The 27,916-nt window shown below is 44.0% G+C and overlaps 1 protein-coding gene across 4 annotated transcripts; it reads left to right on the top strand.

Moving 5' to 3' along the window:
* Window positions 1-347: 347 nt before the first annotated feature.
* OS9 (OS9 endoplasmic reticulum lectin) lies at window positions 348-27,864 on the top strand. 4 transcript variants are annotated; one of them, XM_008978474.3, is made up of 15 exons: window positions 459-692; window positions 1,119-1,295; window positions 2,149-2,212; window positions 2,331-2,407; window positions 2,644-2,742; window positions 22,084-22,294; window positions 22,414-22,518; window positions 22,737-22,837; window positions 23,018-23,069; window positions 24,187-24,275; window positions 24,463-24,738; window positions 25,310-25,499; window positions 26,416-26,580; window positions 26,723-26,835; window positions 27,116-27,864. In XM_008978474.3, the coding sequence occupies exons 1-15, from the start codon at window positions 531-533 to the stop codon at window positions 27,239-27,241; spliced, it is 2,007 nt and encodes a 668-aa protein (XP_008976722.1). In that variant the 5' UTR covers window positions 459-530; the 3' UTR covers window positions 27,242-27,864. The 4 variants fall into 4 exon arrangements, with proteins under 4 accessions (XP_003824882.1, XP_008976724.1, XP_008976722.1 ...); XM_003824833.4 differs by having other exon boundaries at window positions 462-692; window positions 22,417-22,518; XM_003824834.4 differs by lacking the exon at window positions 26,416-26,580 and having other exon boundaries at window positions 348-692; window positions 22,417-22,518.
* The last annotated feature ends 52 nt before the right edge of the window (window positions 27,865-27,916 follow it).

The raw sequence follows: 27,916 nt of genomic DNA, 5'->3' as shown, positions 1-27,916 counted from the left end.
ATAGGAAGGTTTTGACACAAATTTTCTGATTGCCTCAAAGCAATATGTATATATGAAAAGAGGTAAGCGTCTGTATAATAATTGTTTGTTTTGCAACAAGCATTTAATAACTTTCACCGGCACTGCGCACGCTACCTATCTGCCTCAATACTCCGCCCGGCGGTGGGCAGGATATAATGCAAGAGACGTCTGAAAAAGCAATGAGATGCGCATGACAGCTGGGCGAAAACAGAGGGCAAACTTAAAAGGACCAAGCGCATAGACCACGCCTCTGAAATTGGGGAACGTGGAGGGGTTTGATCTTGTCGATGATTGGCTGGTCTCTGACCAATCACGGACAGCGATTGATATTTCTAATCGTCGTGATCCACCTCCCCGGGGCCTTGGAGCCACGTTTACAAATAGGAATAGGGTACGTGGGAGGGATAGAACGTACAGCCAATAAAATCATGTGGCGCCGATGGGCGTGTTGAGGCCGCTGCCTGGCTTAGGGCGGAAACAGATTCTCTGCATAAGAAGGGGAACGAAAGATGGCGGCGGAAACGCTGCTGTCCAGTTTGTTAGGACTGCTGCTTCTGGGACTCCTGTTACCCGCAAGTCTGACCGGCGGTGTCGGGAGCCTGAACCTGGAGGAGCTGAGTGAGATGCGTTATGGGATCGAGATCCTGCCGTTGCCTGTCATGGGAGGGCAGGTGAGAGGCGTATAAGGGGCGAGGGTCCGGGCAGAAGAGGAAGCGGGTAAGAGATAGAGGAAGAAGGGCAGCTCCGGAGTCTGGGGCTGGAGCCTACGGGGAATCGGGAAGAGTAGGTATTGCTTTTACGGTGACCCCTGGGGGTCGCAGACTGAGACCCATTCTCTGGGGGCCAGGAATTGGGAGAGGTGGGGCTTCCCGCTGTCAACCTTCAGGTCTCAGTTTATGATCGAAACACCCGGACTCCGCCCCCGTGGAGAAATGGGAGCGCCCTCTCCTCTCACCCACTAAATACAGCTGGAGGGCTTATGGCTTATTCTGTCTTCGACTGATCTCTTCCCCAGGGTTTGAAGAGGGATTTCGTTGTTCTCCCTGATCCCAGCCTTTCTTTGCTTCCTTGCCCCCCGACCCTCCCTTCTTTCCCAGAGCCAATCTTCGGACGTGGTGATTGTCTCCTCTAAGTACAAACAGCGCTATGAGTGTCGCCTGCCAGCTGGAGCTATTCACTTCCAGCGTGAAAGGGAGGAGGAAACACCTGCTTACCAAGGGCCTGGGATCCCTGAGTTGTTGAGCCCAATGAGAGATGCTCCCTGCTTGCTGAAGGTGAAAGGGACTGGGTTAGATAGAATGAGGGCTTGGAAACTAGCAGTTCATCCAAGAACTGGAGTCCACTGAATGAGGCAGGATCTAGGGGACCTGTAGTGGTTAAGAAGACCACTGGAGGAGTAGACAGATTACACGGACAGGAAAGAAGCAAAGAATCCTGCAACCACTGATGACACTTTGCTGAATGTAGGAGCAGGTTAGGATAGAAGATCTCAGAAAAGGGCTAAAGCAAGATTGAGGGTCTGCGTGGGGTAGGAGGAGTACTTCCTTAAGCCTACTTGCTAAAGTCACCCCCTGCCCTATCACTCTGCTCCAGTATCCTGTTTTATTTTCATCGTAGCACTTTTCATGATCTGAAATCATATTAACTGAATCAGTTTGTTTATTTTCGGTCTGATTCCTCGCATTAGAATGTAAACTCCATAAGGTCAAAGAATTAATCTTGTTCACAGTTGTATTCCCAGTGGCCAGAACAGTGCCAGGAATGTTCAAGAAGTTCAATTAATATTTAATTTTGGGTTCTTCTATGTTTCCCTAATATAATTGCTTCAGGGATACCATAATTTCTTATCTTTATGGAGGGCAAATAAGGATTTAAAAAATCTTTTAAAAGGGAGGAATGGAAAGACCACAAGTGGAAAACAGACTTTAGAGATATCTCTCCAAGTCACAGAAGGAAAGCAGCCCTCCCTCCTTACTGAAAGTCTGGAGAATTGAGAGTGGAAGTGAAGGGAAGAGAATTGAGTGTGTAAGTAGATGAGAGGTTATGTGTCTTGGAGCCAGGAGACTCTGGTTCCAAGAAAAGACGTCTGCACTCCATCCCCCTGATTGTTTATTTTTTAATTGTCAGACAAAGGACTGGTGGACATATGAATTCTGTTATGGACGCCACATCCAGCAATACCACATGGAAGGTAACTCACTCCTATATTTTCCTTAAGCCCTTAGTGTCATATCATGGAAGTTCCCCAGTTCCCTCCTCCTCCTCCTCCTCTTAAGAGTAACAGTGCTTCACTGTGGCTTCCCTTGCAGATTCAGAGATCAAAGGTGAAGTCCTCTATCTCGGCTACTACCAATCAGCCTTCGACTGGGATGATGAAACAGCCAAGGTGGCAAGAGTGTGGGATTCGGGAAGAAAGGGTTCTGGCCACCGGCTGAGAGCCCTGACAAGAAGGGGAGGGTCAAGATTAGCTGATCTGTTTCTTGGGGCTTGGTGGCCATTAGGACAAAGTTTCCTGGGGCCTGGGGGCACAGGCCATTCTTTTGTCTCTTTGGGGATGCAGTGCCATCCTTCCTCTTTGCTATCTTTCTCATGTCCCCCATTCCTGCCTCATGTCTTCTCCAGGCCTCCAAGCAGCATCGTCTTAAACGCTACCACAGCCAGACCTATGGCAATGGGTCCAAGTGCGACCTTAATGGGAGGCCCCGGGAGGCCGAGGTTCGGGTGAGTCTTGAGAGAGGGAAGTTGACACTCCCACAGGGACAGTTCAGATTCTAAGGGAAGAGGGTTGCATCTTATAGTCGGCGGGGGGGCGGGGGGGGGGGGTCCCCTCCCAGACCCTAAATCCAAAGTTTAAAACATATTTCCAGCCGGGCGCAGTGGCTTATGCCTGTAATCCCAGCACTTTGGGAGGCCGAGGCGGGCAGATCACCTGAGGTCAGGAGTTCGAGACCAGCCTGACCAATATGGTGAAACCCCATCTCTACTAAAAATACAAAAATTAGCCGGGCGTGGTAGCGGGTGCCTATAGTCCCAGCTACTCGGGAGGCTGAGACAGAAGAATTGCTTGAACCTGGGAGGCGGACGTTGCAGTGAGCCGAGGTCGTGCCACTGTGCTCCAACCTGGGTGACAGAGTGAGACTCTGTCTCAAAAAAGAAAAAAAAAAAAAAACCCACATTATTTCCAGGCCGGGCACGGTGGCTCACGCCTGTAATCCCAGCACTAGATATCTCTCAAAACTCTCCTATGCTTTCCTGTGGTCGGTACCTTCACTCTCGCCTGCATCCCTGCGAACAGCTTCTTTACAAGTGCTTCTCATCTAGTGGTTCTTAGCTGAGTGGAGGCAGGCAAATATAGAATGCAAAAAGTTCCTTGGGTGATTCTCATGTATTCACAAATATACACACCTGTAAAGAATTACATGACACCTGCCAGAGTTATCTTTCCATAATGCAGATTTGTACCTGCAGTTGTGTGCTGGTAAGTGTTGGACCCCCAGATCTCTATGGGTGTGGGAGGGAAGCCCTGATCTGTAATGTTTGCCAATGCCTGTGGTATAAATACTCCCATGATGCGCAAGTCAAATGATGTCAACTGTCTTGCAACATTCTCCAAAACTTACCAGTTGGCTCCAACACACCTGTAAGTCTGCATCACTTCTCTGTTCAGTCCTGAAAAACCTTCAATGTTTCTGCCTTGCACAAAGGCTAAAAGCCAAATGTTTCAGCACAGACCAGGGTGGTGGCAGTGGAGGTAATGGGAAGTAGTTGGATTCTGGATATATTTTGAAGGTAGAGCCAATGAGATTTGTTGATGGTTTGGATGTGGGATAGAATCATGGATTACTTCAAGATTTTTGGCTTGAGCAACTGGAATGATGGAATTGTAATTTACTGAAGTGTGAAGGAACAGGTTTAGGGGAGGAAATTAGGTTGGTTTTGGATATTGAAGGTTGAGGTGCCTTTAGACATCCTAGTGGTGATGTCCAGTTGACAGTTGGCTCTGTGGTTCTGGAATTCAGGGACAAGGTCTGGGATAGAGATATAAGTACTCATTGTATTTCTGCCACACTGGCCTTTTTCTGTCCTTCAAACCAGTGGGTCTCATTGTTCCCTCTGCCTGGTGCAGTCTCCTGCAGATCTTTGAATGATTGGCCCCATCCCCTCATTCAGGTTATATTCAAGTGACAACTCCCAGGGAACCTAACATAAGCAAACACACACACACACACACACACACACACACACACACACACACACACACACACACACACACCCCTATTGCTCCTGTCCTGGTAAGCATCCACAGTGTTTTGCATTCTTCAAAGCATGTATCATTACTTGAAATTATTTTATTTGTTTAAGTTTAATTTCTGTCTTCCCTCACTAAGATAAGCTCTGGGAAGGCAGGGATGATGTCTGTCTTGTTTTCTTATGTATCCACAGCTCCTGGAACAGTGCTTCACTCAAATAGGTACCTAGAAATTATGCATTGAATGAATGAAATGACTGACAAGCCAGTTCTAATATCACCTTTCTTGATTAACCCAGAAAATTAGTTAGTTGTGTTCCTTCACCACTTAATAATACAAGCATCCACACACATATATAATCCGTTATAGCACTTACTTCATTGTATTCTAGTTATTCCTTTGGGTGTTTGTATCTTCAGTAGGCCAAGAACTGAGGTCAAGACTGCATAGCTTCCTCATATCTGGTGAATATATGCCCTGTGCCAAGCACTAATAGAAACTAGGAACAAAAAAGTGGATGAGACCTAGTCCTGCTCTCAGGAGATATGTTAAATGAACAGCCACAACAAGCAGGATAAATGCCATGAGCAGTGAAGTGCAGCCCGCAGGGGAGCACACAGTCGGGACAGAGTCCAGGGTGAAAAGGAGGCCTCTTGGGAAAAGTGACCTTTGAACTGACATTGGAGGATGAGGACTTAGACTAGCAGATGGAGAGGATGGTGGGGGGAATGAGAGGGCATTCCAAATGGAAGGTGCGCTAAGTGCAAAAGGCCTGGAGACAAGAGGCAATGGCCTATCCCAGGAACTGACAGATACTCACAGGGACTGAGGGGATAATCATGGGAAGAGGAGTGTAGGAGATGAGTCTGGGTGGTTGGTAGGGGACAGGTCATGAAGGGCTCTGTAGCTCTGATGAGGAATTTAGACAATCCAAGAGACAATGGTTAGGGGAGGCAATGAGGTATTTGAAGCAGAATGATGACATATTCAGGTTTGGAATTGAAGGCCCACTCTAGCTGGAGTATAGTAAAGATTGAGAGCTCACTTAGGCAGCTGTGGTAATCCAGGTGTGAAATAAAAGTGGCCTGGGGATGAAGAAATGTGAATATTTAGAGACAGATTTAGGGGGTAAAATCAACAGAGTAAGAAGGAGTCAAGAATGATTTCCAGGCTTTTGGCTTGTGCAGTTAGATAGAGGGTGATTCGTGTTCCTGAGATAGGTATAATGGGAAGAGGAGTAGGTATGGTGAAGGAAGATGGTGAGTTTGGCTTTGAATATGATTTTAGTGGCTGCTAGGCATTCAAGTAGAGATTTCCAAGGGGGCTGTGGATCTCTGGGTCTGGAGTTCAGCAGAGAGATCTGAATTGAACCCAGAGGTGGGGAGTTGTCCTTGTATCAGCCATAACTGAAGCCAAGGTATGGATGAAATCCCCCAAAGAAAACAGTATCTAATGAGAAAAGTGGGACGGAACTTCAAGGAAGCCATCACTAAGAGCATGGGAAGAAGAGGGTTTTGCCAGAAGAAAGGGCCAGAGAGGAGGCTATGGTGACATGGAAACGAGGAAGGACACATTTGAAGGGGAAATTGGTCCATGGTGTTGGCTGTGCCTGAACCTTCAAGGAAGAGGAGGATTAAAAACTGCTTATAGGCAATCATAGTCATTATTATTTTAATAAAGGCAAAACATGTACATGGAAATAAAAAATTCAGACAGTAGAGAAGAGAGCCAGATGGAAAGTATAAATTCTCTACTTCCAGGCACCCCTGACCAGTCCTTTGGTTGGACTTAATGATAGAGATCATTGGTGATCTTTGCTGGGGCAATTTGAGCAGAGTGGTGAAGATGAGGTTTTGAGAAAAGTGGTGAAAAAGTGGAACTCTGCTGGGCGCGGTGGCTCATGCCTATAATCCCAGCACTTTGGGAGGCCAAGGCAGGCAAATCACTTGAGGTCAGGAGTTCAAGAACAGCCTGGCCAATATGGTGAAACCCCATGTCTACTAAAAATACAAAATTAGCCGGGTGTGGTGGTGGGCGCCTGTAATCCCAGCTACTCGGGAGGCTGAGGCAGGAGAATTGCTTGAACCCGGGAGGCGGAGGTCGCAGTGAGCTGATATCGCGCCATTGCACTCCAGCCTGGGTGACAGAGTGAGACTGTCTCAAAAAAGAAAAAAAAGAAAAGAAAAAAAGAAAAAGAAACTGGAAATCTTTGAAGAAGTTTGGATATGAAGGGGAGATAAAAGGTAAGCATTAGTGAGAGGTGCTGGGGGGTTGAGAGAGGGGGCATTCTGTGGTTGGTGTGTGTTTTAAGATGGAACAGACTAGAACATGTTGAAGACTTGGGTGAATGTTAGTGGAGAGGAGGAGAGGGAAGTCAAGGTACAGTAGAGAGAATGTGAAAAGAATGTGGACAGGGCTGGGATGCAGAACCCTGGGAGAGCAATTTGCCTCAAAAGGAAGGTCTAGGGTCGTAACTGGAATGGTGTATTTGCTAGTGAGTCTGGAGGTTTTGGTGGCAGAAAGTTGAGGCCATTCCTGTCTGGTTGCTTCTAGTTTTCAGTTCTTATGCCACTTGCCTAGGTGATCAGGTAAAGCCCCTACTCCAGGGCAGGCACTGTGATGTGTTGCTGGCCTGATGCCTCCTCAATAGGAACAGCGTGCATGTTGTTTAAAGTGCAGTCTCTGTGGGGCTAGGGAACAACTGGTTAGCTATATGGAATTAAATAAATTCCTATTTATTGGTGTGTGTTTTAAGATGCAACAGACTAGAACATGTTGAAGGCTGTTGGGTGGATGTTAGTGGAAAGGAGGAGAGGGAGATCAAGGTACAGTAGAAAAAGTGAGAAAAAAATGCGGACAGGGCTGGGATGCAGAACCCTGGGAGAGCAATTTGCCTCAAAAGGAAGGTCTAGGGTAGTAGACCAACTCAATTCTTATAAAGTAAGATTCTAGAGATATCAAAGATTTTTTTAAGTTATAAAACATACAATTATACAAAAAAAAATGTCATAGAGACCCATAAATTCACTGCCAAGTTAAACAGATGTTAATGTTTTGCCTGATTTGTTTCAGATCTCTGGTTTAAAAAAAGGAATAAAATGCTTGTGCTAATAGCTAAAGCCCACCTTCATATTTAGTCACTCTCCCTCCTCGCCAGAAACAACCACAACCCTCACTATGTTTGTTTTGTATTTTTATTACTGATATATATATTACAGACAATAGATAGTGTTTTGTGTTTTAAAATTATACATCAGGAGTATCAACTTGTTTTTTTCACTGATCAGTGTGTTTGCCATTCAATGGCATGACATGGAGCTCTGGTTGAGTGATTTTTTTTTTTTTTTTTTTTGAGACAGAGTCTCGCTCTGTCACCCAGGCTGAAATACAGTAGTGCAATCTAGGCTCACTGCAACCTCGGCCTCCTGGGTTCAAGCGATTCTGCTGCCTCAGCCTTCTGAGTAGCTGGGACTATAGGTGCCCACCACCACGCCCAGCTAATTTTTATATTTTTAGTAGGGAAGGGGTTTCACCATGTTGGCCAGGCTGGTCTTGAACTCCTGACCTCAAGTGATCCACCCACCTTGGCCTCCCAAAGTGCTGGGATTACAGGTGTGAGCCACCGTGCCTGGCCTGGTTGAGTGATTTTAATGTCTGTATTGTGTTTCATTGCTTACTTACCCATTCCTCTGTTGATAAACAGTTGGGTTTCAACTCTAATGCCCTTATACACAGTGCTGCAATGTAGGTCTTATTGTGAGTGTACAAGAATTTCTCCAGGGAAGTACCTAGACAGTAGAATCACTGGGTTACAGGAGTGTATGTTATTGGTGAATTCAATTTTTTGTTTGTTTTGTTTTGTTTTTTGAGATAGAGTTTCACTCTTGTTGCCCAGGCTGGAGTGCAATGGCATGATCTTGGCTCACTGCAACCTCCGCCTCCCAGGATCAAGCGATTGTCCTGCCTCAGCCTCCTGAGTAGCTGGGACTACAGGCGCCTGCCACCATGCCCAGCTAATTTTTGTATTTTTAGTGGAGACGGGGTTTCACCATGTTGGCCAGGCTGGTCTCGAACTCCTTACGTTGTGATCCGTCTGCCTTGGCCTCCCAAAGTGCTGGGATTACAGGTGTGAGCCACCATGCCTGGCCCTCAATTTTTTTAATGATTGAAAAAATATATAACCTAAAAGTTATCATTCTAACAGTCTTTAAGTGTACAATTCAGTGGAAACATTCACAATGTTCTATCACCATCACTACTATTTCCAAAACGTTTTTCATCATCCCAAACAAAAATAACTCCTATTTCTCCCTCTCCCAGACTCTGTTCTACTTTCTGTCTGTATGAGTTTCCTGTTCTAGGTACTTCACATGAGTGAAATCATACAAGATTTGTCCTTTTGTGTCTGGCTTATTTCACTTAGCATGGTGTTTTCAAGGTTCATCCATGTTGTAGCATATATCAGAATTTTATTTTTATGGCTTAATCATGTTCCATTATCTGTATATACATTTTGTTTACCTATTTATCGATGGATGGACAAATAGGTTTTCATCTTTTGGTTATTGTGAATAATGCCGCGATGAATATTGGTGTACAAGTATCTGTTTGAGTCCTGTTTTCAATTCTTTTGGGTCTGTACCTAGGAGTAGAATGTGCCTTATGGTAATTCTAGGTTTAGTTTTTTGAGGAACTGCCAAACTGTTTTCCATAGCAGTTGCATCATTTTACATTCCTAGTAGCAGTGCACAGGGTTCCAGTTTCTCCACACTACCTCCATCACTTATTTTCCTTTGTTTTCTTTTTGTTTTTTTTTCAGTAATAGCCATCTTAATGGGTGTGAAGTAGTATCTCATAGAGGTTTTTGATTTGCATTTCCCTAGTGATTAATGATGTTGAACATCTTTTCATGTGCTTGGTGACCATTTGTATATCTTTTTTGGAGAAATGTCTATTCAAATCCTCTGCCCATTTTTGAATTGAGTTGGTTTTTGTTGGTGAGTTGTGAGAGTTCTTTATGTAATAAATTCTGAATATTAATCCCTTATCAGATCTATGATTTGTAAGTATTTTCTCCCATCCTGTGGTTGCCTTTTTACTATCTTTTGTTTTGCTTTGTTTTTTGGAGACAGAGTTTCACTCTTGTTGCCCAGGCTGGAGTGCAATGGCGCGATCTCAGCTCACTGCAACCTCCGCCTCCCAGGTTCAAGCGATTCTCCTGCATCAGCAGTGTCCTTTGGTGCACAAAAGCTTTTAATTTTGATTTCCAAGAGTTTTATAGTTTTCGCTCTTAAATTTAGGTCTTTGATTCATTTGAGGTTAACTTTTTTTTTCTTAGAGATGGGGGTCTCGTTATGTTGCCCAGGCTAGCCTCAAACTCCTGGGCTCAGGTAAGCTTCCTACTTCAGCTTCTGAGTAGCTGGGATTATAGGGGTGTGCCATTGTGCCCAGCTGCTGATTTTGAGTTAAGTTTTGTATATGGTGTAATTTTTGCATATGGTCCAACTTCATTGTTTTGAATATGGATATCCAGTTTTCCTGGCATCGTTTGTTGAAAAGACTGTCCTTTCCCCATGGAATATTCTTGGTATCCTTACCAAAAATCAATTGACCATATATGTGAGGGTTTATTTCTGGCCTTTTTATACTATTCCACTGGTACATATGTCTATCTTTTTGCCAGTATCACACTGTTTTGATTATAGTAGCTTTGTATTAAGATTTAAGTCAGGAAATGTGAGTCCTCTAACTTTGTTCTTTTTTTTAATATTGTTATGGATATTTGGGATCCCTGGACATTCCATGTGAATTTTAAGATTTTTTTTTCTATAAAAAACACCATTGGATGCCTTTCATTTCTTTTTCATTCCTAATCACTCTAAAACTTCCAGTATGATGTTGAATAGAAATGAAAAGAATGGCTGTCCTTGTCTTGTTCCTAATCTTAAGGGAGAAGCTTTCAATGTTTCACCATTGAGTATGACGTTAACTGTGGGTTTTTCTTATATGGACTTTATCAATAACTGAAGACATTCCCTCCTATTCCTAGTTGATTGTTTTTTTACATGAAAAGGTTATTGAATTTATCAAGTCCATTTTCTGCATCAGTTGAGATGATCATGTGGGTTTTTTCCCCTTCATTCTATTAATGTAGTATATGACATTGATTTACCTATGTTGAACCATCCTTGCATTCTTGGAGTGAATCCAACATAAATCATGATGTATAATGCTTTTAATATGCTGCTGAATTTGGTTTGCTACCATTTAGTTGAGGAATTTTGCATCTATATGTATAAAAGATATTAGTCACCGGGAGTGGTGGCTCACACCTGTAATCCCAGCACTTTGGGAGGCCAAGGCAGGTGGATCATCTGAGGTCAGGAGTTCGAGACCAGCCTGGCCAACATGGTGAAGCCTCATCTCTACTGAAAATACAAAAATTAGCTGGGCGTGGTGGCGCACACCTGTAATCCCAGCTACTCGGGAAACTGAGACAGGAGAATCGCTTGAACCTGGGAGATGGAGGTTGCAGCAAACCAAGATCGCACCACTGCTCTCCAACCTGGGTGACAGAGCAAGACTCCATCTCCAAAAAAAAAAAAAAAAAAAAAAAAAGATATTAGTCTATTGTTTTCTTGTAGTATTTTGTAGTAGTATTGTCTAGCTTTGATATTATGGTAATGCCAGCCTCACAGAATAAGTTAGGAAGGCATTCTTTATAAATTTCAGATTTAATTATTTGTCACCTACATTCTTTCTATCTATACTTTGTCTTCTTGTTTTGTTTATAGTGTCTTAATGAATTTTAATTTTAAAAATTTAAATTCCAATATAGTCAAACTTACCAGTCTTTTTCTTTATACCTTATACATCTTATGTCTTTTATTTAATCCTTTCGTATTTACTATTCATCTGTTTTTTTCAGGTTTCTAAAAAAGTAGAAAAATGTGAATAGAGTTTCTCATACTTTGGACTATAATTCAGTAAAAATTTATCTTAATGTGTGTTATAAGGTTAGGACCTAGATACACCTATTTTCCACAGTTGCCCCAGCACTGTTTATTGAATAGTCCATACATTCCTCTCTGATTTGTAATGCCTCCTCAGTTATTTACCAAGTTCTCAAATATATGTGCATTTTCTTCTTGGCTTCTCTTTTGTTCCAATAGTCTATCTATTCCTATGTCATTACCACATTGTTTTAATTACTATAGCTTTTTCATAAATCTTGGTATCTGGTAGGATATACTCCCCTTTATTCTTCAAAACTGTTGGGGCTATCATTGGCCAAGTTCTGTTAAAACTCCTTTTGGGGATTTTGGTTGGAATTTAATTTTAGACTGATTTGAAGAGAATTGATACTTTATAATATGAAGTCTTCATACACTATGAACGTGTTTGTTTCCATTTACTTGTTGTCCTATATTTTAGTAAAGCTTTAATTTTCTCTAAAAGTTCTTCTACATCTTATGTGAGATTAGTCTTAGATACCTTATAGTTTTTATTTTTGTCTTGTTTGTGTATGCATATATTTCAAACATACAGGACCTTATAGTTTTAGATGCTATTTTAAGTAGCATCTTTTACAAATTTCATTTTCTTTATTATTATTATTTTTTGAGATGGGGTCTTGCTCTGTCATCAAGGCTGGGGTGCGATCTTGGCTCACTGCAGCCTCTGCCTCCCAGGTTCAAGTGATTCTCTGCCTCAACCTCCCGAGTAGCTGGGATTACGGGTGTGTACCACCACGCCCAGCTAATTATTGTAATTTTTTTAGAGCGGGGGTTTCGTCATATTGGCCAGGCTAGTCTCAAACTCCTGGCCTCATGTGATCCACCGTCGGCCTACTAAAGTGCTGGGATTACAGGCATGAGCCACTGTGCCTGGCCAAAAATTCCGTTTTCTGATTGTTGCTGGTACATGGTCACATTATTGGTTTTACATATTGATCTTACACTCAGCAACTCTTTTTTGAACTCTTTCATTTTTAGTAGTTCACAAATTCTTGTGGATTTTCTGTATAGATAATTATGTCATCTGCAAGAGAAACAGTTTTGGTTTCTTCCTTTCTAAGTTGTATACATTTCATTTTTCTTATACCTCGAGTGCAACAGAAGTGGCAATGATAGGCATCCTTGACTTGTTTCTGACTTTAAAGGGGATGCTCCTGAAGTTTCACTGTTAGCGTGATGTTTTCCTGCAGGCTTTTTGCAGATACCTTTTATCAGGTACGTGAAGTTCCATTCTGTACCTAGACTGCTGGATATTTTCACCATGTATAGGTGTGGAAGTTTAACACATGCTTATTCTGTGTCTATTGAGATAGTCATATGGTTTTTTTAATATTAAAAATGTTAATTTATTTTCTAGTTTTTTTTTATTCTTTCACTTCTGGGATAATCCATGGTCATGATGTTTTTTTTTTGTACATTGCTATATTCAGTATCCTGATAGTATAATTAACTTTTATAACTATTTTCGTAAGTGAATTGGTCTATAATTTTCTGTTCTTATACTTACCTTGTTTTTGTATAAAGTTGCATTCACTTCATAAAATATTTTGAGGAGCTTCCCTCTTTTTCTGCTCTGTGGAGCAGTTTGCTAAGATAGAGATTATTCTTCAAAGGTTAGGTAGGGTCGGGTGTGGTGGCTCATGCCTGTAATCCCAACACTTTGGGAGGCCAAGGCAGGAAGATTGCTTGAGCCTAGGAGCCCAGCCTGAGCAACATAGTGAGACTCCTGTCTCTCAAAAAAAAAGTTTTAAATTAGCCTGATGTGGTGGTGTACACCTGTAGTCCCAGTTACTTGGGAGGCTGAAGCAGGAGGATTGCTTGAGTTGGAGAGGTTGAGGCTGTTAGGAGCTGTTATCACGCCACTGGACTCCAGCCTGGGTGACAGAGCATGACTCTCTGAAAAAAAAAAAAAAAAGCTTAGATAAAATAAATCCTCCCTATCCCCACAATACGCTACAAAACCGGTATATTGTGGGGATCGTTGTTGCTACTGATTTAATTTATTTAAAGATTGTAAGACTTTTTTGGTTTGCTGCATCATGAAGCTTTAATAAAGTATAATTTCATGGGCCATTATTCATTTGTCTAAATTTTCAAATGTATTAGTATAAAATTACAGGTTTTTTTGTTTTTTAATAATCTCTTTTTGTAAATATATCCTCTTTTGCATTCCTAATATTGACTTTGCCTTTTCTCTTTTTTCTTGATCTATGTTGCCAGAGGCTTGTCTACTTTATTAGTCCAATAACCACCTTTTCGTTTTGTTTATCCTCTCTGTTGTTCATTTAGTATTTCACTAACATCGTATTAGTCCATTCTCACATTGTTATAAAGAAATACCTGTGACTGGGCAATTTATAAAGAAAAGAGGTTTAATTGTCTCACAGTTGTGCTGGCCATACAGGAAGCATAGCAGCCTCTACTTCTGAGGAGGATTTAGGAAGCTTCCAATCATGGTGAAAGGCAAGTGGGGAGCCAGAGTCTCACATGGCGGAAGCAGGAGCAAAAGAGAGAGGGGGGACATGCCACAACCAGATCTCTTGAGAACTCACTCACTGTCACCAGAAAGCACCAAGGGGATGGTGCTTTATGCGCCACTATGCCCAGCTAATTTTTGTATTTTTAGTAGAGACGGGGTTTCTTCATGTTGGTCAGGCTGGTCTCGAACTCCTGACCTCAGGTGATCCACCTGCCTTGGCTTCCTAAAGTGCTGGGATTACAGGTGTGAGCCACTGTGTCCCGCCACATGTTCGTTATTTTATCTTTGTTATTTCCTTCCTTCTCCTTTCTTTGTGTTATTTTGATTTCTTTTTTTTTCTAACAACTTGAATTTTTTTTAACATTAAAAAATTCTGGCCAGGCATGGTAGCTCATGCCCTATAATCCTAGCATTCTGGGAGGCCAAGGTGGGAGGATCACTTGAGGCTAGGAGTTTGAGACCAGCCTAGGCAACACAGTGAGACCCTATCTCTATGGAAAGAAAAAAAAATTAGCCAGGTGTGGTGGCACGTGCCTGTGGTCCCAGCTACTTGGGAGGCTGAGTTGGGAGGATCTCTTCAACCCAGGAGGTCAAGGCTACAGTGAGCTATGAACACACCACTGCGCTCCAGCTTGGTGACAGAGCAAGACATCATCTCAAATTTTTTAAATAAAAAATTCTATATTAAATTTTCTGAATAGGCATAATCACATTCACATAACTCAACTATAGAAATGCTTAAAAGGTATACAGAGAAAAGTATTAACACATCTTGTCCCTCATTAGTCTCTTTCCATCCTTAAAGAAAGGTAACCATTGTTAATTTCTTTATATACTCTGAGATTTTTTTAAATGCACATATAAGCATATATCTTTGCACTCTTTCCAAATCAATATATATATAAAACCTTACTTGGGCCAGGTGTGGTGGCTCATGCCTGTAATCCTAGCACTTTGGGAAGTGGAGGCAGGAGGATCGCTTGAGGCCAGTAGTTTGAGACCAGCCTAGCCAACGTAGTGAGATCCCATCTCTACAAAAAAATGTTTAGCCAGGTGTGGTAGTGTGTGCCTGTGATCCCAGCTGCTCAGGAGGCTGATAAGGGAGGATCTTTTCAGCCCAGGAGGTCAAAGTTGCAGTGAGCTGTTGTCATACCATTGCACTCCAGCCTGAGCAAAAGAGTGACACTGTCTCAAAAAAAAAAAAAAAAAAAAAAGTCATCCTTATTCCTGCATATAGTTTCTGTTATTCTGTTATATAGTTGTATCATTTTTTATCTAAATGGTTCCCTGTTGATGGACATTTAGCTTGCTTTAAATCTTTTATTAACACACAGGTGCTGCACTGAATAATCTTGTACTTACAGAGGATATGTAAATTGAGTTCCTGGAAGTAAGTTTGTGTAGTTTTGCTATGTGCTGCAGTAAGTTTGTGTAATTTTGCTACGTGCTGCGAAATCACTCTGCTTAGGTAAATTACTTTCCCTCCAACAACGTATGGGAATGCTGATTTCCCTATAGCCATGCCAACCCGGTATATTTTTAAACTTTTGGATTTTGGCCAATCATCAGCTAGGCATCAGAGAAAGAATGATTTCTTAGTGTGGTTTTAATTTGCATTTCTCTTAAGAAAAAAATGTCTAATTTTCCTCATTTAAGGGTTGTCTCTACTCCCTTCTTTACTCTTTTCTTTCAGCTGTCCAAATTCTTTGCTCATTTTCCTAATGGCTTGCTGGTCTTTTTCTTGTCAATTTATAAGAACTCTATATAGTAGAGATATTGTCCTTTTGTCTGTGATGTGAGTTGCAAATATTTTTATAACTTCTTCAGCGAAATGCTTTTCAATCTGTCTTCTCTCTTAATTATACACTTAAAGCTCTACATTTCACTCTGAGTACTATTTTGGTTGCATCCCTCAAATTTTAGTATGTGGTGTTTCCATTTTCATTATGGTTTCTACGTGCTTCTGAACTTATTTAGAATTATGCTTAATATATTTCTAAACAAATGTGTTTTGCTTTGTTGTTTTTATGTGATTGCTATTAGTTTCTAATTTTATGCCATTGTGTCAGTGATTCTTTTGGTGATTGCTGAGACTTTCTTTTTGATGAATTTTTAAAAAATTGTATGTTTGCGCTTGAAAGCATGTCTTTTCTCCAATTAAGCAGTTCAAGATGCTCACCGTATTGTTCAGATTTTCTACAATTTTATGTTGAGTTGACTAGTGATCATTTAAAGAACTTTGTTAATATTCCCACTGTGATGGTGGATTTGGCAATTTTGTTAATTTTTTATTTATATGTTTTAAGGCTATGTTTAATTTTGAAATTAAATAATTTATAGGTTTTCTAATGTTGCACCAACTTTGCATTCCTGAAATGAACCGAATGTGGTCATATATATTATCCCTGACGATCCCTTTTTTTTTTGTTATTACTTTTTTTTTTGAGACAGAGTCTCACTATGTCACCCAGGCTGGAGTGCAGTGGCATGATCTTGGCTCACTGCAACCTCCGCCTCCCAGGTTCAAGAGATTCTCGTGCGTCAGCCTCCCAGGTAGCTGGAATTACAGGCGTGCGCCACCATGCCCAGCTAATTTTTGTATTTTTAGTAGAGATGGGGTTTCGCCATGTTGGCCAGGCTGGTCTCAAACTCCTGACCTCAAGTGATCCGCTCACCTTGGCCTCCTGAAGTGCTGGGATTACAGGCGTGAGCCACCCACACCAGGCTGTGGGTAGATTTTTAACTACTGATTCATTTTCTGAAGTAGTTTTAGGAATATTCAAAGTTTTCTATTTCTACTTGGGACAGTTTAAGTTTTCTTTTCAGGAGTTCATTTCATCTGACTTTTAAGATTTATTGGCATAAAGTTCATTGTATTCTTCTATCTTTTTAATCTCTGTGGCATCTGTAATTAGGTTCCTCTTTTCATTCCTCATGGGTTATTTTTGCATCACTCATTTGTTACTGGTCAGTCACATCAGAGGTTAGTCAGTTTTACTAGTTTTTTCAAAGAAACAATTTTTGGCTCTGTTGAGCTTCTCTGTTGTATTTGTTTTCTATTAATTTCTACTCTAATCTTTATTTTCCTTCCTTCTACTTTTCTGGGTTTATTTTGCTGTTTGTTCAACTTCTTGAAATGAATGCCTAGCTCATTCATTTTCAGCTTTTCCTCTTTTATATCTCATAAATTTGTCTCCAACCATCTATATATCTCTGACAAGTTTTTAATGGCTATTTTAAATTCCTTATCTAATTATTAAATAGGTAATACTTTCCCATGATACAAAACCCAGAAAGTATTATTTAAAAGGTATGTAATGAAATATTTCCCACCTGGGCATGGTGGCTCATGCCTGTAATCCCAGCACTTTGGGAGGCCGAGGCAGGTGGACCACCTGAGGTCAGGAGTTCAAGACCAGCTTGGCCAATATGGTGAAACCCCGTCTCTACTAAAAATACAAAAATTACAGGGTGTGGTGGGGCATGTCTGTAGTCCCAGCTACTCAGGAGGCTGAGGCAGGAGAATCGCTTGAACCCAGGAGGCAGAGGTTGCAGTGAGCCTAGATCACACCACTATGCTCCAGCCTGGGTGACTGAGCAAGACTCCGTCTCAAAAAAAAAAAAAAAAAGAGAAAAATATTTCCTCCCATACTTGTCTTTCATCTGCTCATTTCCCATTCTCTCCCCGCCATCCCTGCTCCAGCCCCACAGGTTATCCCTGGTCTTAGTTTTGCATGTATCCTTCCAGCCTTTTTGTGTGATTACAAACAATTATGAATGGAGATTCTTATTTCCTTTCCCCTTTATTTATAAACAATATATAGTAAATTAAACACACTGTTCTATACCTTGCTTTTATTTCCCTGGACAATAAACCTTAGAGATCTTTCAATGGCAGTATATCTTTTTTTTTTTTTTTTTTTTTTGAGACGGAGTCTTGCTCTGTTACCCAGGCTGGAGTGCAGTGGCACGATCTCTGCTCACTGCAACCTCCACCTCCCGGGTTCAAGGGATTCACCTGCCTCAGCCTCCCGAGTAGCTGGGACTACAGGTGTGTGCCACCACACCCAGCTAATTTTTGTATTGTTAGTAGAGATGGAGTTTCACCATGTTGACCAGGATGGCCTTGATCTCTTGACCTCGTGATCTGCCTGCCTTGGCCTCCCAAAGTGCTGGGATTATAGGCATGAGCCACCATGCCTGGCCCTTTTTTGTTTTTATAGCTGCATAAAATTCCATTGTGTGTTCCATCATTTTGTCACCATTATTCTACTGGTTGAAATAGTTCCACCCCCAATTCTTTTGTTGTCACAAATGATTATTACATTGTACATATATGCATGTGTAAATATATCTTACATATAATTGGGCTGGGCACAGTGGCTAACGCCAATATTCCCAACACTTTGGGAGGCTGAGGAGAGAGGATCACTTGAGCCCAGGAGTTTGAGACCAGCCTGGGCAACAGAGCAAGACCCTGCATCTATTAAAAAAGAAGAAAAAGAAAGTAAGCAAAAAAAGCATAATTGCCAGGTGCAAGTTATGGATATTTAAAGATTGTCTTTTTTAAACTTTTTATTACAGAAACTTAAAAACATATATAAACTCCCTACAAAGGTGTATCTGTGGTTCCCTGTCTTTGGACACATAGGATGGTATTCCTGTTCTCTATTTCATTTATTTTTGTCCTAGTCTGTAGTCTTTCCCTCTGCTGGCTCTTGGTTTAGTGTGTTCTTTTTCTAGTTTCTTAAGATAGAAGGGTAGATTATGGAGTCAAGATTTTGTTTTTAAAAAATTGATATTTATAGCTATGAATTTCCCTCTAAGCACTACTTCAGATGCATCCTGTAAGTTTGGATATGTTATGTCTTCATTTTTGTTCATTTTTGAGGTATTTTATAGTTTTCTTTTGATTTTTTTCCTTTAACTCATTGGTTACTTAATGAGTATATTGTTTAATTTCTACATATTTCTGAATTTCCAAATTTTTTTCCTTATTCATTTCTAATTTTATTCCATTATGGTCAGAGAACACACTTTGTGTGACTTAAATTCTTAATTCTTTGAATATATTTATTAATATAATGGCTACTTTTAAGTCTTTGTGAGATCCAACATCTGGGCCCTCTCACGGGTGGTTTCTGTTGCCTGCATATTTTCCTATATATGTTTCATACTTTACTGTTTCTGCATGTTTCATAATTGTTGTTGAAAATCAGACATTTTAGATAGTATGTTGTAGTAACTCCAGATAGAAATTCCTGCCCTCCACCCCATGGCTTTTGTTTGTTCATTTGTTCAGTGACTTGGCTGAACTACTTGCATTCAGTCTCTCCCTCACAACATGAAGCCTCTAGTGTCTCTTCTCAGAGTGCACGGTCTTGGCCCTGCACACAGCCACACTAGATGACGGTGGTTTCAGCAGGCTTTTTGACTGTTTCTTTCGTGAATTTGTTAAGCCATCTGCCTCTGCTGGTATCACCCCCAGCTGTTAGGCTCCATTCATTGCCAACTAATTGCTTTATTGTTTTTGACATGTGGGGCATAAGTTGTTCCATAGTTCAGTCCAGTTAATTGTGGGCCCCTTTGTCGGGCTAGTTTTTGAGGGCAATATGTAGGTTTGTTCTGAGTCCAGGATGGCTCTCAGTTGCCCTTTCCCTGGTTCTCTCTGTTAAACTAGCTGTCCCAAGGTTTAGCCTGTTGCTATCAAGGAGCAATCAGCCTCCTTTTAATTGCCTCCTGCCAAAATCTCTACATTTTTGAAGTGCCTATAGGCTTGAATTTCCCCATACTCTGTTTCATATTAAGTCAGGTCCTTTGGAGAATGTTTTGGAGCTCTGTATTCTTATGGACTGCCTCTCCCCCTGGGCAAAATCCCCGAGGCCCTGCTCTGGAGTTGGGGTCAGGAACAATGGCTTGCTTCACTTGGAAGGACATTCCTGCTTTATGAGCAGGGAGCCAGGCAGGGATGACAACCTCTGCTCTCTCGGTTTGCATCTCCTTTTGTGAAACCTCCACTCTCTGAGCAAGCTTCAGTGAGGGCAATCAGGGCCCCGATACTTTTGTCCCACTGCACTTGAGGTAAAGCCTCTGCCCTGTGGGTGGGGCTGAGTGGAGGAAGGGAGCCCTTGATCTTTTTCAGGAATTTAGTTGCTGTATCTTGGAGCTGGTGGCCCTCCTGGTAAAATACCATATATCATATCTCATGACTGGATGTTGAGAGAATAGGAAGTCCCTCCCCCTCCACCGCCCCACCCCACTTTTTTTTTTTTTTTTTTAACTACGCTTACCTGCTGGAGTGGAGCTTTAGTCTAACTGAGCTGTGGGGTAGGGGTTTGGGGCATAGAATAAGGGAGCAGGTCATGGTTCAAGTGCTGCAAATCCTCACTATTCAAGATTTAGTAGCTGGGCATGGTGGCTCACACCTGTAATACCAGCACTTTGGGTGGGAGGATTGCTTGAGCCCTGGAAAGCCTGGACAACATAGCAGGACCCGGTCTCTACAAAAAATTTGTAAAAATTAGTTGGATATGGTGGCACACACCTGTAGTCCTACCTTGGGAGGTTGAAGTGGGAAGATCGCTTGTACCTAGGAGGTTGAGGCTTCAGTGAGCTGTGATCATGCCACTGCACTCCAGCCTGGGTGACACAGTGAGACCCTGTCTGAAAAAAAAAAGATTTAGTAGATTTTCTTGAGTAAACATTTCTTCATTTGTTATATGTCCTTAGGAAAATTTCCAAAGAGTTTAAATGCTTTATGTTTGTTTGTTTGTTTGTATTGAGACAGAGTTTCACTCTTGTTGCCCAGGCTGGAGTGCAATGGCGTGATCTCGGCTCACCACAACCTTGGCCTCCCAGGTTCAAGCGATTCTCCTGCCTCAGCCTCCCCAGTAGCTGGGATTACAGGCATGTGCCACAAGGCTGGCTAATTTTGTATTTTTAGTAGAGATGGGGTTTCTCCATGTTGGTCAGGCTTGTCTCGAATTCCTGACCTCAGGTGATCCACCTGCCTCGGCCTCCCAAAGTGCTGGGATTACAGGTGTGAGCCACCACGCCCAGCCATGCTTTGTGTTTTTAAATTTTCATCAGTAATGGAGTTTCCCTGTGGAGTGTGCGAAATCCCTCATGCTGCAATTTCAGAAGTAGGACCTCTCCCACTTTTTGTTTGTTTTTGAGACAAGGTCTTGCTTTCCACATGGGTTGGAATGCAGTGGCATGATCATAGCTCACTGTAACTTTGAACTCCTGGGCTTAAGGGATCTTCCTGCCTCAGTCTCCCAAGTCGCTAAGACTACAGGTGCACACCACCACACCTCGCTAATTTTTAAAAATTTTTTGTGGAGATGAGTCTCACTATGTTGCCAAGGCTGGTCTTGAATTTTTGGCATCAAGCCATCCTCCTGCCTTGGCCTCCCAAAGTGTTAGGATTACAGGTGTGAACTACCAGCCTCTCTTACTTTTAATATTTATTTTAGAAATTAGAATATTGCATGCTTAATTTATCAAAGGCCAATCAATATCTTTACCCTCTTTCTGAATGATATAAGAATCTTAGAATTGTTTGAAGTTTTTTACCATATGCACATATATAAAAATTACATATTTATATACAAATATATATACACTTTAAAAAAATACAGGCCAGGCCTCGTGGCTCATGCCTGTAACCCCAGCACTTTGGGAGGCCAAGGTGGGTGGATCACCTGAGGTCGGGAGTTCAAGACCAGCTGGGCTAACATGGTGAAACCCTGTCTCTACAAAAATACAAAAGTTAGCCAGGCGTGATGGCAGGTGCCTGTAATCCCAGCTACTCGGGAGGCTGAGGCCGGAGAATTGTTTGAACCCAGGAGACGGAGGTTGCAGTGAGCTGAGATCATGCCATTGCACTCCAGCCTGGATGACAGAGCGAGACTCCATCTCAAAAATAATAATAATAATAATAATACATATATAAAGCAAATAAAAGTATATATATACACACACACAATATTTATACAAAGCAAGAATATGAAACATAAATTGGTTACCTACAGTTAAGCTGCCTGAATTCAGTTCCTGTTTTTACCACTTAAAAGCTGGTCAACCTGAACAAGTGCCTTAACTGCACCACACCTGTTTCTTGAGGCACAAAGTTGAGAAACCAATATCGCCTCACTGGGTCTTTGTGATAAGTGAGCCAATTTATGTAAAGTGCCATATGCACAGTGTATGCACAATGCTTGACAGATAATCAGTGCTTAGTAAAAGACACCTGCTCTAATAACTAAAGCAAATTATTGTTGGTGATGAAGTGTATTCATCCTTTCTGTCCTGGCAGTTCCTCTGTGACGAGGGTGCAGGTATCTCTGGGGACTACATCGATCGTGTGGACGAGCCCTTGTCCTGCTCTTATGTGCTGACCATTCGCACTCCTCGGCTCTGCCCCCACCCTCTCCTCCGGCCCCCACCCAGTGCTGCACCGCAGGCCATCCTCTGTCACCCTTCCCTACAGCCTGAGGAGTACATGGCCTACGTTCAGAGGCAAGCCGGTGAGTAATTAGAGAAGGAGGAGAAGACGGGGGAGATACGGGGGCAGGGGGTGGCAAAAGATCAAGTATTGAATAGCTGGAGGAATGTGTTCCTGGCCTGCTTGCATGCTGTTTCTCAGTAGACTCAAAGCAGTATGGAGAGAAAATCATAGAGGAGCTGCAAGATCTAGGCCCCCAAGTGTGGAGTGAGACCAAGTCTGGGGTGGCACCCCAAAAGATGGCAGGTAGGACCTTGTTTCACCTGTTCCGTGAAACTCACTTCCATTTCTTCCCTTCCCTTGATCTTATTGTCCTGACTGACTGGTGGGGTAGGGTGGGGTGGAAAAGTACCATGGGCCCTCCTCCCTTGGTGATAGAGGAGGGGAAGGGACCCCATCCTATTTGCTCCCTTCTGTCTCACCCCTCCTGTCAGATCAGTCTCTCCCTGTTCTCTGTACCCTAGGTGCGAGCCCGACCAAGGATGACAGTAAGGACTCAGATTTCTGGAAGATGCTTAATGAGCCAGAGGACCAGGCCCCAGGAGGGAAGGTGGTGCCGGCTGAGGTGAGACCAGCTGCCTCAGAGGAGCAGGATGGGGATGGGGAGGGTCACTGCAGCTGGGGCCATTGTGAGGTGACCTACATCTACCTAGGGATGCAAGGATATCCCCAGAACCCTTGCCTTCATAGTATGGAGGGCATGAACAGGCTTTCATACTTGACTCTCTCCTTTTCTCCTCATCAGGAGCAGGACCCAAGCCCTGAGGCAGCAGATTCAGCTTCTGGTGCTCCCAATGGTGAGTGAACCTTCCATGTCTCCTTTACTGAATATATTTTAGGATTGGCAGGGGTAGGGATGGAGGGGGAGAGCTAAGCCTGGGAGGGAGGTTGGGTAGCCAGGCCGGCAGAAAATTCATTTTTATAGGAGTTAATACTCTTTGTAGACAGCACTGCTATTTTAGCAAGGTGGCAGAACACAGTGGCTCCACCACTTGGTGACTTTGTAATTCACTTAACCTCAATTTTCTTACCCATAAAATGAGGGTAATAACCCCTACCTTAGAGGGTTGCATGGGATTAAATGAGAATGCATCCATAATTCATAGTAGAAGGCCTGGAACTGAATAAACTAAATGGTTAATATTTGTGGAAAGAGGAGAAGGGTTCCAGGGAAGACAAGCCCTTAGCCCCAGGATCTCCTCTGTAGTCCTAAAAGCTAGAGTGACTGCCAGAAGGGCCTCAGAAGTGCATGGAAGAGTGGGGACTTAGCAGCTTGTTAGCATCCATCTCTCCTACCAGAGTGTCCACCTTAGGATGGTGCTCTCTGCAGGCGAATGTTTGCCCTTGTCTCACTGTCAAACAGGTAAATCCTAGAGGCAGGGACCATGTCCTTCCTTGGTCTCTCATTACCTGTCCTTAGGAATCCAGAGAGAATTTAGGAGTGCAGTAGCGCACACCTGTAATCCTAGTTACTTGGAAGGCTGATGCAGGAAGATTGCTTGAGCCCAGGAGTTCAAGATCATCTTGGGCAACATAGTAACACACCATGTTGAAAAAGAAAAAGAGCCGGGCGTGGTGGCTCATGCCTGTAATCCCAGCACTTTGGGAGGCTGAGGCAGGTGGATCACCTGAGGTCAAGAGTTCAAGACAAACCTGGCCAACATGGTGAAACCCCATCTCTACTAAAAATACAAAAATTAGCTGGGCGTGGTGGCAGGCACCTGTAATCCCAGCTACTTGGGAGGCTGAGGCAGGAGAATCTCTTCAACCCGGGAGGCAGAGGTTGCAGTGAGCAGAGATTGCACCACTGCGCTCCAGCTTGGGTGACAGTGCAAGACTCTGTCTCAAAAAAAAAAAAAAAAAAGAATTTAAACACAACAGAACAGGTTCATGATTATTATTCTTTCATCTCAGATTTTCAGAACAACGTGCAGGTCAAAGTCATTCGAAGCCCTGCGGATTTGATTCGATTCATAGAGGAGCTGAAAGATGGAACAAAAAAGGTATAGGCCGTGCTTAGGGAATGGGTAGAACCCACCTCCCAACTGCGAGCATTTGAAAAACTACCCTGACCTGGGACTCAACTCCTGGGTCCCCCAGTACCACACACCTGCTACTGTTTGTCTGCCCCCGACCATGTGTCTCTGTTGAAACCCCAACTGTCTTTCTCCCCACTCCCTACCCACCCAGGGGAAGCCAAATATAGGCCAAGAGCAGCCTGTGGATGATGCTGCAGAAGTCCCTCAGAGGGAACCAGAGAAGGAAAGGGGTGATCCAGAACGGCAGAGAGAGATCGAAGAAGAGGAGGATGAGGATGAGGATGAGGATGAAGATGAGGATGAACGGCAGTTACTGGGAGAATTTGAGAAGGAACTGGAAGGGATCCTGCTTCCATCAGACCGAGACCGGCTCCGTTCGGAGGTGAAGGCTGGCATGGAGCGGGAACTGGAGAACATCATCCAGGAGGCAAGCCCAGCTCTTCCTCCTGTTGCTTCCACAGCCGCCTGGTCCCATGGAGCAGGACAGGCTGACGGGCTAAAAGAAACAGAGGGCACAGCACAGGGCAAGGACGGGGCACTTGGAAGTGGTAGCTGTTTCCCTAATTAATCGGGGCTGTTGGGGAAGGGGGACCAGAGAGAGGGACAAGACTTAAATATCAGACTCTCTGGCCAGGCGCGGTGGCTCACGCCTGTAATCCCAGCACTTTGGGAGGCTGAGGTGAGCGGATCACCTGAGGTCAGGAGTTCAAGACCAGCCTGGCCAACATGGCGAAACCCTGTCTACTAAAAATGCAAACAAATTGGCCAGGCGTGGCAGTGGGTACCTGTAATCCCAGCTCCTTGGAAGGCTGAGGCAAGAGAATCGCTCGAACCCGGGAGGCGGAGGTTGCAGTGAGCTGAGACGGCACCACTGTACTCCAGCCTGGGTGATAAGCAAAACTCCATTTCAAAATATCAGACTCTCCTACAGAGCCCAGCCCACTGGCTGCCTCTACACCCCAGACCCTTAACTCACTCTCTTCTCTTGGGTATTCCAGACAGAGAAAGAGCTGGACCCAGATGGGCTGAAGAAGGAGTCAGAGCGGGATCGGGCAATGCTGGCTCTCACATCCACTCTCAACAAACTCATCAAAAGACTGGAGGAAAAACAGAGTCCAGAGCTGGTGAAGAAGCACAAGAAAAAGAGGGTTGTCCCCAAAAAGCCTCCCCCATCACCCCAACCTACAGGTGAGAGCAGTCAGACAAGAAAGAGTAGCCCAGTCTGTTGTTTTCATCCCTCAGCTGGTCCTGTTCCCAGAGGGGACCCTGTTCCTTCCCTTCTGAGGGTGCTCATTCTCTCCCCACTTTCTGGAACACTGTCCTCACTTGCGCCTGCTTCCCAACACCGTCATCCCTTTGCGTGCTTACCTCCTATTCATCCCTCTGGGAAGCAGCTTTTAGAGCATATCTGCTGGTTTTCTGGTTTGCTCCTGTACACCCAGTGCCTAGCACTCTGCCTGGCACACAATGGATGATCAGTAGCTAGTAATTGAATGCTTGCGAGTCTATATGCTGAAAACCACTTTAGGACTTTGCACCAAGAGAGGCCCCAGCTGTCAGGGCATGAATAGGAGAGCCCAGCTGCACATGAGCCAATAGCCTGGATAGACTTTAAATTATTTCTTCTTCTTGTATCCCCTTGTGTCCATTTCATAGTGTCCTATGGGTGTGGACATCAGATATTCTAAATGGAATGTTCCAGTTTCAAACCTTCCATTCCCACTCTCTCTATAAACATTGAAATGTCTTTAAAGTCCCAACATATGGAGGAGGAGACCACACTTTTCCAACCTGCTTCTTCAAACAGAACTTTGTTGGTGCAGGTGGCCTGATTTTGGCTTTAGAAAACATTTGTTTTCCTATAGGTGATGGGCAGAATTATTGGGTAGGGCAGGAAGATGGAAGGCTGCAATTGGTGGAGGGAGCTCTACAGGCTGAACTGGGAGGGGCGGGGCACACATTTTTTTGAGCCCTGGCTCATATACATGTTGAGATGGAAGAGCTGCCAAAGCCAACTGATGTTTTAGGGGGAGATGACCCCCACACCCCTAACCCTGGAGTCACGCCTCTGCTTTGTGTTTCCCTGTGTGTCTCCCCCTCTAAGAGGAGGATCCTGAGCACAGAGTCCGGGTCCGGGTCACCAAGCTCCGTCTCGGAGGCCCTAATCAGGATCTGACTGTCCTCGAGATGAAACGGGAAAACCCACAGCTGAAACAAATCGAGGGGCTGGTGAAGGAGCTGCTGGAGAGGGAGGGACTCACAGCTGCAGGTGGGCCCTGGAGGGCGGCTGGACCCAGTGCTGTCGGAAGGGCAAGCTGCCGGAAGTGGAGGGGCTGGGACCAGTGGGGCAGGGGGCCTGCCCTGAGGCTCCCAGCCATCCTCTCCTCTCACTGCATACTGCTCCTTTCCAGGGAAAATTGAGATCAAAATTGTCCGCCCATGGGCTGAAGGGACTGAAGAGGGTGCACGTTGGCTGACTGACGAGGACACGAGAAACCTCAAGGAGATCTTCTTCAATATCTTGGTAAGAGGCTTCTACCCCCGAGTCCTGGCCCCCAGCCCTCCTGTCCCCAGCCCACCTGGAGTGGAGGTGCGGGCTTGCCCCAGCCACACCATTGCTGAGCTTCCATTTCCTGATCTGTAAGACAAGGCTGGGGTTCCAGTGGCTCAGAGTGCTGCCATGCAGGAAGAGCCCCTCAGGACATGGGTGTCCTCATTCCCTGCCTTCCCCCAGCTGCCTGGCCCAGGACTTCCCTGGGCTCAACGGCCAGTAGCTCCAGCCCACCTCTACCCTCTCCCACCAGGTGCCGGGAGCTGAAGAGGCCCAGAAGGAACGCCAGCGGCAGAAAGAGCTGGAGAGCAATTACCGCCGGGTGTGGGGCTCTCCAGGTGGGGAGGGCACAGGGGACCTGGACGAATTTGACTTCTGAGACCAACACTACACTTGACCCTTCACGGAATCCAGATTCTTCCTGGACTGGCTTGCCTCCTCCCCACCTCCCCACCCTGGAACCCCTGAGGGCCAAACAGCAGAGTGGAGCTGAGCTGTGGACCTCTCGGGCAACTCTGTGGGTGTGGGGGTCCTGGGTGAATGCTGCTGCCCCTGCTGGCAGCCACCTTGAGACCTCACTGGGCCTGTGATATTTGCTCTCCTGAACTCTCACTCAATCCTCTTCCTCTCCTCTGTGGCTTTTCCTGTTATTGTCCCCTAATGATAGGATATTCCCTGCTGCCTACCTGGAGATTCAGTAGGATCTTTTGAGTGGAGGTGGGTAGAGAGAGCAAGGAGGGCAGGACACTTAGCCTGCCCTTAGTGATGTTTGGAGTCGCTTTACCCTCTTCTATTGAATTGCCTTGGGATTTCTTTCTCCCTTTCCCTGCCCACCCTGTCCCCTACAATTTGTGCTTCTGAGTTGAGGAGCCTTCACCTCTGTTGCTGAGGAAATGGTAGAATGCTGCCCATCACCTCCAGCACAATCCCAGTGAAAAAGGTGTGAAGCACCCACCATGTTCTTGAACAATCAGGTTTCTAAATAAACAACTGGACCATCAATCCATCAACCTTTTTTGTGGGGTGGGGGTTCCAGCAGGGAGGAGGCTCAGTG

This window comes from Pan paniscus, chromosome 10 (assembly GCF_029289425.2).
Source record: "Pan paniscus chromosome 10, NHGRI_mPanPan1-v2.0_pri, whole genome shotgun sequence".
Taxonomy (NCBI): Eukaryota; Metazoa; Chordata; class Mammalia; order Primates; family Hominidae; genus Pan; species Pan paniscus.
Note: the sequence above shows the minus strand (reverse complement) of the source record. Positions and strands in the feature narration are given on the sequence as shown.

Bases quoted from the DNA above. Each gene is read 5' to 3' on its own strand.
- OS9 (XM_008978474.3), top strand. From the start codon at position 531: ATGGCGGCGGAAACGCTGCTGTCCAGTTTGTTAGGACTGCTGCTTCTG. The intron at 2,213-2,330 runs GTAACTCACTCC...CTTCCCTTGCAG, and splicing joins CCAGCAATACCACATGGAAG to ATTCAGAGATCAAAGGTGAA. The intron at 24,739-25,309 runs GCAAGCCCAGCT...TGGGTATTCCAG, and splicing joins TGGAGAACATCATCCAGGAG to ACAGAGAAAGAGCTGGACCC.